The 14683-nt window shown below is 42.0% G+C and overlaps 1 protein-coding gene across 6 annotated transcripts in view; it reads left to right on the forward strand.

Annotated features, from left to right (window-relative positions):
• Window positions 1-14683, forward strand: part of OSBPL10 (oxysterol binding protein like 10) — a 439127-nt gene that overhangs the window by 200281 nt on the left and 224163 nt on the right. For all 6 annotated transcript variants that reach the window (XM_028478813.2, XM_055079565.1, XM_024116487.3 and 3 more), the window contains one exon: window positions 2536-2615. In XM_028478813.2, coding sequence (XP_028334614.1) covers window positions 2536-2615 — 80 coding nt within the window. The remainder of the gene's footprint in view (window positions 1-2535; window positions 2616-14683) is intronic.

Consider the following 14683-nt stretch of genomic DNA (forward strand, 5'->3'; position numbering starts at 1 on the left):
CTGGCTAATGGTTTATCAATTTTGTTTATCTTCTCAAAGAACCAGCTTTTAGTTTTATTGATCTTTGCTATTGTTTTCTTTGTTTCTATTTCATTTATTTCTGCTGTGATCTTGATGATTTCTTTCCTTCTTCTAACTTTGGGTTTTGTTTGTTCTTCTTTCTCTAGTTCCTTTAGGTGTAAGGGTAGTTTGTTCACTTGATATTTTTCTTGTTTCTTGAGGTAGGCTTGTATTGCTATAAACCCGCCTGTGGTTTCTAAAATGACACGAACCCGTACAAAAGAACAGCCCAACCAATTAACCATTTGAGCCATCTCATTTTGCCTTTTAGTTGTTATTCTCTGGGTTATTAAACCCCAAGAATTTTTTAAAGGGTTGTTTTCATAGCAAACATAAAAGTTTTATTATCTGCATGAACTAATCACAAGGGCTAAATTTAGCTTAAACTTACCCACTACAGCAGAGGGAGGACACATTTCTGCCTCTTTCTGGCTGGTCCTTGGTCCATCCCAAAGAATCTGGGCATTGGTTTTCTCATTTCACATCTCGCTACATGTAGAGATGAATCTTGATGTTAATAGATGCACAGCTTTGGGAATGTTTTTGGTGCAGAGCCTTTGGGTACTGCCACAAACCAGCAATTCTTCATGTTCCTAAGGAAAATGGCTCTAGTTTCTTCAGAATCCTTTTATTCTTTGGAAGTAGGGTTCACCTAGTCTTACGCTGGTCTGCACTTCCAGATTTCTTCACCAGAAGTTCAAGCTGAAGTTGGGTTTTATTGACAGATGACAGGCTCATTTTTGTAAATGATACAAATTTCTAGGGGAATCATTTTGTTTTCTGCATAGTCAACATTTATGCAGTAAATATTCTGTTAAAATATTTATGCAGTGAGTTATGCAATTAAGTTAACTTGGATTTTATTAGAACCTGTTATGTATCCATGATCTTTTAAGAAAATAATTTTATATATTTGAGAGATGAGGGTGTAGATGGAAGATTGTAACTCTGCAAGTGACTGGTACTGTAATGTCTCTTTGGGAGACATTTCAGGTTCTGTAAGTCAACATTTTGTACCTTGTTCTGTTCAGTCATAATAAGAACCCTTGAGAACACACATTAAAATGGTAATTTAACTGAATGCTAATTTTGTAGAGGCTGATAACTCCACATTACAACTCTGACAGATAACAAAGGGGCCTCAAACACTGTACTTTAATCCTCCTTTTAGCCACATGTGGTAGAGGCATTAAAAATAATCAGGTTTTCTCTTCCCTGCTGCTTTTTAAAGAAGTAGAAATGACTTTTTCAGAAGAGTTTAAAAAATTGGCCAAATTGTTCTCATAACAGACATTCCAGAATAAGTTGTTTTTTTTTTTTTTTTTTTTTTTTGCGGTACGTGGGCCTCTCACTATTGTGGAGCACAGGCTCCGGACGCGCAGGCTCAGCAGCCATGGCTCACGGGCCCAGCCGCTCCGTGGCATGTGGGATCTTCCCGGACCAGGGCACGAACCTGTGTCCCCTGCATCGGCAGGCGGACTCTCAACCACTGTGCCACCAGGGAAGCCCTAAGTTAAGTTATTAATGTGGTTTAAGAGGGAATTTTTTTGTCACTTCTTCAGGGAAACCTTCATTAAGCACCTGTCATAGGACCATATTAGGTGCCCCCACTGTGTACTACACAGTAAAGCAAAGTGTTTTAACAAAGCATATTTGCAGCCACTTAGGTAATGCCCCACCGAAAAGGAAATTCCACCTCTAACCCCCTTCTAATGACAAGAAACTTACTTTATTCAGTTTTGTTCGGTTTGAAGTTTCTGAGTTGGTATTTATAAGTTGAAAAGAGAGATTTAAAAAAATGTGTTAGGGACAATAAAAATGCTACAATGTGGATGAACCTGAAAAACATTAAGTAAAAGAAGGCAGCCACATACTGCATGGGAGCATTCATATGGAATGTCTAGAATAGGCAAATCTATGAGACAGAAAGCAGATTAGTGGTTGCCTAGGGATGGGAAAGCGGGTGGGGAGAGAGAAATGGGAAGTGACTGCTGATGGGTGGAGGATTCTTTGGGGGATACTGAAAATATTCTAAACCAAGATTATGGTCATGGTTGTACTCTTCTGTAAATATACTAGAAATCACTTAATATTAAAAACAGGTGAATTTTATGTATGTAAATTCTATCTCAAAGCTGTTAAAAAATCTGTTAGAAATTTTAAAAAAGAGAAAGAATATAAGTGTATTGATTACTTTTGGAGAAATTGATCTGTATGTGTTCAAGTGATTCCATCCAGGAAGATGGAATTCTGAAAATCCCTTTAAGTTTCTCAAAACTTTTTAGATTTCTTAAAAAAAAAAAAAAAAAAAAGATTTTTGATTGAGATTTGGTGTCGTCAGATTTTTGACATGAGTACCATCTGCATTTGCCTTTCGCTCCTTCATTCCCAGGCCCCCAACCCCTCAGGTGCGTGTAGAAATGGGTTGGATGTGTTTTGGCTCAATTGCTCCAAGCCTTTCTTTCTCTATTTTAGCTGCTGATGCAAAAGAGAAACAGTTCTGGGTGACTCAGCTTCGAGCTTGTGCCAAATACCACATGGAGATGAATTCTAAGGTAAGTCACTGCAGGGTGGGGTGGAGGGGGGGCGTTGCATCTGCTGGGATCAGCCTTCAGCCCAGTGATTGACTTCTTCGGGGAAGCTGTTTTCCATAGTATCTTTAAAGGTCTCCACCATCGAGGAATTCATACTTGTCCTGTGACATTTACATTTAAAGCCAAGAGAAAGGGGGCAGGATTTGCTTGTAGGTAGAGTGAAGGGGCATGCAGACACTTTATTGGAACTGATTCTGGAAAGACACTTCTGTGTCTTTCTGTGTTGTCCATTTAGGCAGCTGGTAACTGGTCTGTGGAGAAGCTTGAGCAGATGGTGTCACTGTGGCGGCGGCAGAGGAGTCAGATTTACTGTTCACGAAGCCTCGTTGTTGTCACAGACCCTTAAATAAAACGAGACCCCAGCTTGACGAAGCGCTCTGTAAGGTGCTTCTGCATCTAAGTGTGTCAGAATGTTCTCAGGTAGTTTGGCATCCATGTATGAATTAGGTTCTCCTCAGGATTCAGTCTGAGATCTTGGTACAGATGCGCAGGGGATAGGAGATAGGAGGTAGGCATTTTCATGGATTATTTGGAGGATCTCCTATCCTTAAATACAGGAAATAAATAAGTCAGACAGAGAAAGCCAAATACTATTTGTTATCGCTTATATGTAGAATCTAAAAAAATAATACAAATGAATGCATATACAGGATGGAAACAAACTCAGAGACATAGAAAACAAACTTGTGGTTGCCAAAGCGGATGGCGGGGGAGGGATAAATTAGGTGTATGGGGTTAAGAGATACAAACTACTATATGTAAAATAGATAAGCAACAAGGATTTGCTGTGTAGCACAAGGAATTACAGTCAATGTCTTGTATTTTAATAAACTATAATGGATTATAATCTGAAAAAAACCCACAACTGAATCACTTCTCTGTACACCTGAAACGAACACAATATTGTAAACCAACTGTACTTCAATTAAAAAATTGTATAGGAAATAATTGACCAATGAATTTATTCAGGGCAATAAACATTTGTTAAAATTAACGAATTAACGTTCAAAGGGCTACCCCTTTTATGTCAGTAGTTCAAATTTAGTTACAATATCCATTTGCATTCTTTTTCTGTATTCCATGTATCTGATAGGAAGACCCACACTTCAGACTTCTTAGGCTTCCATTTACTGTAACCTGTCTGCTGTCTTGCTCAGGGAGGACATGGAAATGTCTTGCTTAGTTATACCTCCCTGTTCTGCTTCCAAATACAACCTGAAATGATTTCTTCACAGTGATTTTGTTTATTTTTTTCTTTCTGGAGACATCTTCTCGCCTTGACTCGCTTACGACAGTTGCACTCACTGTAATGCCCTTCTTGACTTGCTCCAAATGTGGTCTTTAATCATAGGTAGGGCCCCACTTCTTTTTAAACAAAATTTATTTTATTGAAGTCTAGTTGATTTACAGTGTTGTGGTAATTTGTCCTGTACAGCAAAGTGACTCAGTTATACATATGTATACATTCTTTTTCATATTCTTTTCCATGATGGTTTATCCCAGGATATTGGATATAGTTCCCTGTGCTCTACAGTAGGACCATGTTGTTTATCCATTCTGTGTATATCAGTTTGCATCTGCTAATCCCAAACTCCCAATCCATCCCTCCTCTCCCACCCCCTCCCCCTTGGCAACCACAAGTCTATTATTCTCTGTGTCTCTGAGTCTGTTTCTGTTTTATAGATAAGTTCATTTATGCCGTATTTTAGATTCCACATATAAGTGATATCATATGGTATTTGTCTTTCTTTTTCTTTTCTTTTTTTTTTTTTTTTTTTTTGCGGTACGTGGCCTCTCACTGTTGTGGCCTCTCCTGTTGTGGAGCACAGGCTCCGGACGCGCAGGCTCAGCGGCCATGGCTCACGGGCCCAGCCAGTCCACAGCATGTGGGATCCTCCCGGACCGGGGCACGAACCCACGTCCCCTGCATTGGCAGGTGGACTCTCAACCACTGCGCCACCAGGGAAGCCCCTGTCTTTCTTTTTCTGATTTACTTCATTTAGTATGATCATCTCTAGGTCCATCCATGGTGCTGCACATGGCATTGGTTCATTCTTTTTTATGGCTGAGTAGTATTCCATTGTATATATATACCACATTTTCTTTATCCATTCATCTGTTGATGGACACTTAGGTTATTTCCATGTCTTGGCTATTGTGAAAAGTGCTGCTGTGAACATAGTGCTGTCTTTTTGAATTATAGTTTTTTCTGGATATATGGGTAGGGCCCCACTTCTAAAGCTTTTTTCCCTCTGGCCTGGTTTATTTTCCAGGAATTATAGTAGGTGTTCTGGACATTACATCAGTATTTTATGAACACCTAGGCAGGGCAGTATAAAATTGTTTTCTTTTTATATGTATTGTTTTACTTTTTATAAAATAGAACAGAAGGGGATCAAATAAAGAGGACATATCTTCACCTATTGCCATAGGTGCTCATTGGAGATGACTGCTCTTTGGTGCATCAGCCTAGTAAATTTAGGCGTGTGTTAGTGTGTTTGTGTATGTATCTGTAGCTCTACATTTGTTTTTTACACAAATGGATCGTATCACGCACACTGTTCTATCCTTTGGTTTTTTTACACTTATTAATGTATCTTGGAGATTTTTCCCTGTTGGACATCTGGATCTACTACACTCCTGTTAGGATGACCAGATGCTGTTCTAAGGGGTGGATGTCAGTGCTTTATTTGAGTCCTTCACTGACAGACGTTTAATTTGATTGTGGTTGTCATACATGATGCTATAATAAACATCTTTGGACACACATCTTCTGGTACCTCTAGGTGTGTATATATATGAATCTATACCGGTGGAAGTACTGGGTTATAGAATAGAACATGAAAGGTGGATTCGCTTGTGGGATTGACTCGTATACTAAGTTCACGAAGTCTCTTCTACTTCTAAGTCTACTTCTGCTAAGTCTCTTCGGATGCTAATTGGGCGTTAGTACCTTCTCCCCTGCCTTTCAGCCCCTAAAGGATGAACGTGTGACAGGAGGGGATGATTATCGCTGCCTCTGGAGGTTAAGTCTCCAGCCAACCCCACGACGGGGAGAGAGGCACTGGAGTTCAAACTCTGGGGGGGCGCCCAGGGCCCCCTTTCGGCTCAGCTGCCTCCTTTCTGACTGGCTCCCCCATCCCCACCACAAACATAACTCCTGTTGCGAGTTCACTGCTGACAGCTTGTGAAGGCATTTTTTTTCCTGGAATGGAAGTAGCATTGTTTTTAAAAAATTGCGAATATTACCTATACGCAATGCAAAACATTCAGAAGATAGGAAAGTATAAAGAAGGAAAAAAATCACCCCAAATCCCAGCCCCAGACCTAATCTCTGATAATGCTATTTGAGTGTGCATCCTTCTAGAGCCTTATCTGTGTAGAGAAATAATCAACAGAAAGAGGTCACGTGACCCCACATGGGGTCCATCCTTCCAGTCTTCCATACAAGCATGGGGGTGTGTGGACTATTTCTGGGAATCAGAAGGCTGATCTGTTGTGGGGAGGTATGGGTGGGGAATTCTATCAGGCTGTGTGTTATGCCTTGTGTGAAGAGTAAGGAGATGTGTAGCTGCTGGTTTAATTGGTTCTCCCAGGAAACTCGGTTTCTGATGACGAATGACTACAGCTTACCTGACTGTCTGACACCCTGGGGTGTGAGCCAGAGGGCTTTGGAGAGGTGCTTAGCTGTCTTGTCTTCACAGCGTCACAGCAGGGAAGCACCTGCCACCGGGACTAACCCAGTGGCGTCTGTGGAATCTGAAACCACCTGGTTGTGGGGGACTTAAGATGTCATCCAGTCCTGACCCCACCGCATCCCACCATCCTCACAGAAGCGTGTACCAGAATATTTATGGTAATAATGAAAACATGTGGGCTGATTCTCTCAAAACAATCCCTGGTTTTATTCACCTAGAGGGGGCACTGCTGGTACCTCACTGAGTGAATGATAAGAATTTGGGGAGTCATCTAACAAATGACGTCGAATACCTCTCTTTTATGACTAAACAAATTTGAGGCCCCTCAGAACAGTTTGGAATAGCTCAGAAGTAATGGAATGATTAAAAAGTGGGAAGGGATCCCAAACTCCCTCTGTTCCATGTGTCTAAAAACAGTAGCTATAAGGAATAGGACAAGAGGTAGGTCCTAAAACTGTGTGGTCCAATATGGGGGCCTTGGGGCACGTGAGGCTGTCCAAACTGAAATTATTTGAAATTAAATTTGAAAATTCATTTTCTCGGTCATGCTTAGCCACATTTCAGGCACTCAGGGGCCATGCTTGGCTGATGCCTGCCGTACTGGACAGCACAGGGTTAGAACATCTTCCATCATCACAGAAGGTTCTGTTGGAAAGTGCTGATAAAGCTTCCATTACGGCTTCATGGTTTCTAAGGAGGGACTTGCCAGTGTCCGGTTTAATCTCCTCTTGCGCCATGGACGGTGTTTTGCTTTCTTTAAATCTGAAAAGGTTGACTGGTGCTTCCCACCCCTCTGTCCTTCCTTCTGGGCTTCCCCTGCATCCTTCCGGTGAGGAGTTCTGGTCTATGCCACAGCCTTGGCGTTGTACATCCTGTTCACTCTCACTTCTCCCGTGGCCTCATCTGTGCAACAGGGACCCTGACCTTACTTGTCTGAAGTTAGGAACTAGTGTTCTCATGCGGTCAGATTCTACTACATGCTTACTGCACTGCAGCTGTTTGCCAAGAAAACTAGTTTGAGGTGTTTTTTTTAAACTTTCATTTGCATTTTTTTTGGCAGAATTTATTCTCGGGCCATACGTTTTTGTTTCTTCAGTTTCTTCTGGGGTATCTTTTTCTTCTGTGCAACCTCCTTTCCTGGTTTAGGGGCAATCTGCTCTTTTTCAGAGAAGATCATCTCAGTGTGGCCGGGAGAGCTCATGCACACAGGTTGATCGGACCACGGGCTCTGCTAAGTCCTGAGCCGCATTTTGGGAGCTGTATTCACCTGAATGTGCTCACTGATCAGGGGAACTACATCTAGGCCCTAAAGGTCAGCATCACTCTCTGCATTTTTGAGCATGTGCAGTAAAAATTCAGCACTGTTTTGGGGCCATCGACCGTGCGTCCAGCCCCACTGTTTGGCCTGAGCACACCTACTAACTTCCCCACTGGGATGATGGAATGGCACCCATCGCTTCTGTCAAGGGACATCCTGCAGACACTCGGTAGCTTTTTGGATGTGCATACCTTCTATGGCCTGGGCAGTTTCACGAGTGTCCTTAGAATGAACATGAAGATTTGAACCTCTTGTTCTGCATGATCTTGTGAGGTTTTCTGGGTCAAGTGAACAGCAAACCATTTTCAGAGGTCACCTCAAGGCTGCTTACTGGAAAAGCTAGTTCGAGCTTTTGTGAAGTGGGGCTGCTCCCTGGCTCACACAACCTTTGCTAGCACCTGCTTCCTAAGACAAAGTCCAGAGCTTTACCTTGGCGATGGCTGCCCCTTACATGCCAGGTCGGGTTTCTCCACCTTCACTGTCGGGCACCCAGTGCTCCAGACACACGGCACACTGTGTACTTTTCCTGCCTTTGTGCTGTTTGCTGGGCTAGGAGTGCCTCTCCCTCTCCGTCCTTCCTGGGGCGAATACGCCTGTGGTCTTCAAGGCTCGTGGAGTTCTGTGATGCCTTCCTGACCTGCCTGCTCAGAGTGGATCTGCTCTCTCCTGTGCTCCCATTTATACCAGCACACACCTGTATGGCAGCACTTTTCATGGTGTGTGTGTGCGTGTGTGCACACGTGTCAGCCCTCAAGGCTGACTGTGTCCTTACGCCCAGGACTGTGGGGAAGTCATGGCTGTCTCCTCCATACCTGCCACTGTCATGACAAGTCGCGAGGGATATAAAGCATTTGAAGCAATAAATGTCATCCCTGCTTCCTCTTCCTCACTCCTTCCTGTGTGTGTTGGTAACAGTAGTATTAGGAGTGGTAGTGGTGCTGGATTTGGGTTCCCTAAACTATACCCAAGTTATCATATTTTAATTTTCGTTGAATACTATTGTATTTTATATTAGATCAAGTACTTGAGGATTCTTTCCATGTAGAGAGAGCTCTGAGCTTCCTGCAGCCAAAAATCAATCAGGAGTAATTTCAAACAAAATGTATCCTGACTTTTTTTTTTTTTAATTGAAGAAAATAGCAATCAAAAGGAACACATTTTGGGGAAAGGAAATAATAGTAAATGGCCTCTATCAACACATTTCTACATGGCAGATACTAAGAGAGGTGCTTTTCTTGGATGATCTTAGGTGTGGCTCACAACAGCCCTACGAGGCAGGTACAACTATGACTGCGTTTTTGTTTGTTTGGTTGGTTTTTTAACATCTTTATTGGAGTATAATTGATGACTGCGTTTTATAGGTGAGAATGGAAAGAATAAGTAATAATGCCTGCCCATGCCCGCATAGCTAGCAAGGGCTGCCATCTCTTTAAAAAGATTTGAGATACAATTCACATACCTTAGTATTTACCCTTTAAAAGTGTACAATTCAGTGGTTTTTAGTGTATTCACAAAGTTGTGCATCCGTCAGCACTGTCTCGTCCCAGAATCTTCGATCACCCTCGAAAGAAACCCCTCCTGTGCCCATCAGCAGTCCCTCCTCATCCCTCACCCACCTCCTCTCCCAACCCCTGCCAACCCTAAACCACTGTCTCTGAGAAGTTGCCTATTCTGGACATTTCATGTAAATGGAATCATTAAGTATGTGGTCTTTTGTGCCTGGCTGATTTCACTTAGCATAATGTTTCCAAGCTTCCTCCATGTTGTAGCATGAATCAGTACCTCATTCCTTTTTATGGCTGGATAATCCCATTGTATGGATATATCACTTTTTTTTTTTTTTTCCCTTGGCCGTGAGGCATCTTAGTTCCCCGACCAGGGATCAAACCCATACCTCCTGCAGTGGAAGCATGGAGTCCTAACCACTGGACTGCCAGGGAAGTCCCCATGATATGCCACCTTTTTTTAATCCATTCATCAGTTGATGGGTATTCGGCTTACTTTCACTTTTTTGTTATAGTGAATGATGCTATGAACATTTGTGCACAAGTTTTTGTGTGAATGTATTTTCTCATTTCTTTCGGGTATATACCTAGGAGTGGAATTGCTGGGTCACATGGTAACTGTTTAACTTTTGGAGGAGCTGCTCTTTTCCAAAGTAGCTGTGCCATTTTACATGCTCAATGAATGAGGGTTCCAGTTTTCCTGCATCTTTGTTAACACTTGATCTTGTCAGTTTTTGATTATAGCCATCCTAGTGGGTATGAAGTTGTATCTCATTGTGGTTTCGATTTGCATTTCCCTAGTGACTAATGATTTGGGGCATCTCTTCATGTTCTTATTGGCCATTCATGCATCTTCTTTGGAAAAATGTCTACTTAAATCCTTTGTCATTATTTATTTATTCATTTTTAATTGTTGAATTGTGAGAGTTCTTGATATATTCTGGGTACTAGACACTTATCAGATACACGGTTTACAGATATTTTCTCCCATTCTGTGGCTTGTCTCTTCACCTTTCTCATCTTTTTTGACATAAGCAAAAATTATGAGGACAAATGGGACATCTGGTGTAATGGAGTGGGTATTGGAGTCAAAGGACCCGGTTTCTGGAGCAACTAACTAGTCTTGTTGTCTAGAGTAACTTAATCTCTCTTAACCTCTGTAAATGGGGCAAAATTATTGGCAGCAACCATACAGGATGGTTTTTAGGATGAAATGACATTAAGTACTTCACAAACATCAGTTCTTTTTATAGCACGAACTCTTCCAGCTCTGCCAGAACATCTGTGTTAACAGGTAACTTGGTTGTAGAGCTGGGTTCCACCTGAAGATGGATCACTCAGGACTAGAGGCTAAGAACCTCCTCCAAAACCTGATTGTAATGACTCTTTCCCCGACAACATTGGCTAGACTGCCCAAAGGATTATATTCCCCGTGCATCAGAAAGTTCGAGAATAATCCCGACTGAACCAGTTTGGCGTTTTTCATATTGTGTGGTCTTGTGGCCAGTGATTCCAGTCTCATTTTCTGAGGCTGTGGGGTGGCCCGCCACCTGCTTCACAACCCGTCCTCTAGTGCCACTTGGGACGAGTTACTCCCTGAGCCTCAGTGCCTCATCTGTGAAAGGGGGATAACAGTTATCGATGTGAAGATCGAACTGTGGGTTGTGGTGAGGTTTCAGTGAGTTAACGTCTGTCATGCTCTTACTGTAGAGCCAGATGTTGAGTTAGTTTCCATAAGGGGTGCTGGGCTGGCAGGAGGACCCTGCCAAGTTGGGCCTCATGAGGTAATCTCCCTGGGAAAAGGCCAGGACCAGACTGCCCAAGACTGTATGCACGGCTTGCGACACGGGGTATTTCTGATAAATGAGTCTCTAAGATAATCAGAAGAGAAATTTTTTTTTCTGGGTGCACCATACAGCTTGCGGGATCTTAGTTCCCCGACCAGAGATTGAACCCGGGTCCACGGCAGTGAAAGCGCCAAGTCCTATCCACTGGATTGTCAGGGAATTCCCAGAAGAGAAATTTTTTACCTGTTTAAATAGCCAACATTAAAATAGATGGAAAGTTTAAGCGGAAAAAGGGGTGGAGAAGGTGTACCATTGTGGAACCAGTCAACCAGTCAAAACAAACAACAAACAGAGCAAATAGAGATACACAACACACACAGTCTTTGGAAGGAAACATAAGGGCCTTGTAACAGTGGTTGCCCCTGGGAGGGAAGGGGGAAACTGGGGATTTAGAGTTGAAAGAAAGTAGGGATTTAGGTGTACCCTTTGATACTTTTTGAAATTTTCATGTTGTGCATTGACATATACATATATAGTAGTTATTCAAATGGTTAACATTTAACTTTGTAAAATTTTTCCTTTTTAAAAAGCATCTCTGGGGCTGTTTGGCAAAGTGCTGTGCTCTCTCAGGCTACTGTCAAATTGGCCCTTTATCTGCAGACAGAAGCTCTTCCCTAGTCACTGATTAACCAGCTTCTCTTTATAGTCTCTCCTTGAAGGTCTTAAAACCAAATGTCCTTAAAGATATGCTATAATTCTAGATTCCTGCCAATTCAGATGAGGCTTCTAGTCTCGGTTCTCAGAATTGATTTTACTTGATACGGTTTGGGGTGTTTAGAGTTTAATGCTCTTTGGGGGAAGTGTTCCTTCCCCCGCCCCTCCCCCCCACCCCCGGATTTGAATCGAACAGTGAACAGTGATGAAGTGTGAACGTGGCTCCCTCTTCTTCGGCTGAAGCCTTCGGTGCTGGGGCAATTGGCTGAGGAGCAGGGAGCCTGCATCTGGGTGTGGGGTTCTGTGAGCAGAGCTTCTCCACTGGAGGTTGAAGGGGGTTTGTGCTGCCTACCTGACAACATTTTTAGAAATTGCCTGTCTCAAAAAAATCCAGCTCATCCTTCTTACTGTACAATATACTAGCCTGATTTAATATTTTAAATGTGTTTTATTTCTTTACCCAAATTGTTGGGTAAAAACTAAGATATTTGGGACTTCCCTGGTGGCGCAGTGGTTGAGAATCCACCTGCCAATGCAGGGGACACGGGTTCGAGCCCTGGTCCAGGAACATCCCACATGCCGTGGAGCAACTAAACCCGTGCGCTATAGCTATGGAGCCTGAGCTCTAGAGCCTGCGAGCCACAACTACTGAGCCTGCGTGCCACAACTACTGAAGCCCATGCGCCTAGAGCCCATGCTCCACAATAAGAGAAGCTACCACAGTGAGAAGCCCGCGCACAGCTACGAAGAGTAGCCTCCGCTTGCCGCACCTAGAGAAAGCCCCCGCGCAGCAACGAAGACCCAACGCAGCCAAAAATAAATAAATAAATTAATTAATTAAAAAAAAAAAAAAGCAAGATGTTCATCTCCCACTGAGACCCTCAGGTAAAAAGTGCCCCAGGTTGAGAAGCAGAGCATCACAGGGTCCTGCCTGTGTTCCTAAGTGGCAAGTCTTTGGGGGAATCTCATACGATGGATTTGAGCTTCCTAAACACTCCCAGTAAGTAAATCTGGACAAGCCCATCGGAGGATTTATTCTTCTTGGCTCCATCTTCCTGTTTTCTGTTGTTGGGCAATTTTACTTTCATGTTATATTGAGCGCAGTGCCATTTTTCTTCTAGAATTTTTCACAGATAATTACCTTTTGGGTACTTAAAACTAAGGGTAAAACATCACTCTCTGAAACACACCATCAAATTAACTAAATAAAACACAATTTAAAAACAGTGTTTATTAAAACGATAGTTTGGGGAGTTTTTATTGCCTTAATAAAGTGCAACAATTTTGCTTACATTCTCGAGCATAATTTTAAAATTAGGCTGCCTGCCTTGCCCAAAAGGGAAGTATTAGTGCTACCAAGGAGGATGATGTTAGGCCAAGGGGACCTTCAGATTTTTACAATTTTTTAGGAAAAAATAAGGATACAGTTTTGATTCAGTTGAACTCATTTATTCCACCTTTTATGTGTGTGTGTATATATATATATATATATATATATATGGCTTTGTTCTAGAATAAGTAGTTGAGTTGCTGTTTCTGTCTAGAATATTGGTGGATGGTTTTATATTGTGAGGCCTCTTTGAGAAGTTTTGATTGGAGGCAGGATAAACAAGTCTTGGTCTGAGGACATTTCCTACACTTCATCGTAGGCAAGTATGAATGAACACGCTAAGGACAGGAGAATCCAGGCATACAGTTGGGGTCAGCTGTTCACGGTCTGGTCACTGTTTTGCTGACATTGGGAGAGAAGTTTAGAAGGAGGCCAACTTGGGAAGAGTATTCAACAAACCCTGAGTGCTTGGGTGCCATGACATTCTGGCTCTGGGGACATGGTTATTCCATGGAGAGGGGCTACATGGAGCTTACACTTTTTCGGGGAAGACAGTCAACAGATAGGAACTGTCAGGTAGCCATAAGTTCTAGAAGAAATAACAAGGTCAGAGACTAGAAAACAATTGAAGGTTTTAAGGTATTCGTACTCAAAAATATATCCCATGTATGCTGTATTCTTTAAAAATGTCAATATCTTGAAAGATCAAGAAGGCTGTGGAACTATTCCAGATTAAATGAGCCTAGAGACATGACAACTCAATACAATACCTGACCTTAAACTGGATTTGAGTCTGTATTGACAAAATTAGATAATGGATCGTGGGTTAGATAAAGGTAGCTGATAAATGTTTTGTGGTTATGTAAGGAAATATCCTTGTTTTTAGGAAAGACACCCTGAAGTAGTTAATATTTAAGGGCAAAAGGCCATGATGCATGTAACCCTCACTCAAATGGTTTAGGAAAAATTTTTAATATGTCTTATAATTACACTTGTGTGTGTGTGCACGTATGTGCACGTGCATGCACCCGTGTACTGGGGAGAGAAAAGAGAGGGAACAAATGATAAATGGGATAAAATGGTAATTGGTGAAACTGACTAAAGGGTACACAGGAGTTTTTCTTTTGGTGTGTGCAACTTTAAGTTTGAAATTATTTCCCTGTAAAAAATTTTAAAAAATCAGGTATAGTCTAACACTTTTGAAAACAAGATCCTATTCTTAAAAAAAACCCATATGTTCCTTGGGAGAAATTTTCTATAAATCATTTATATATTAGTATGACTTTTTCATTCTTTTTTTGGCTGCGCTGTATGGCATGTGGGATCTTCTTTCCCCAACTGGGGATGGAACCCACGCCCCCTGCAGTAGAAACGCAGTCTTAAACTATTAAACCGCCAGGGAAGTCCCATTTTTCATTCCTTTTTTCTTTTATTTTTAATATTAGTATGACTTTAAAAGAAAGTAATTTTTCACTTGCTGTTTTCTAGCTGAGACTAGCTACCAAGGAGCTCGGTGGTTTTCTGAGAATTAAAGATAATTTGGGGAAAGGAGGCATGATAGGGTCATTGCAGTCAGGCTAATATGGAGAACCGGTTAGAATACTGGGCTTTTTTTTTTTTTTTTTTTTTTTTTTTGTGGTATGCGGGCCTCTCACTGCTGTGGCCTCTCCCGTTGCG

This window comes from Physeter macrocephalus, chromosome 18, assembly GCF_002837175.3.
Source record: "Physeter macrocephalus isolate SW-GA chromosome 18, ASM283717v5, whole genome shotgun sequence".
Classification (NCBI taxonomy): Eukaryota; Metazoa; Chordata; class Mammalia; order Artiodactyla; family Physeteridae; genus Physeter; species Physeter macrocephalus.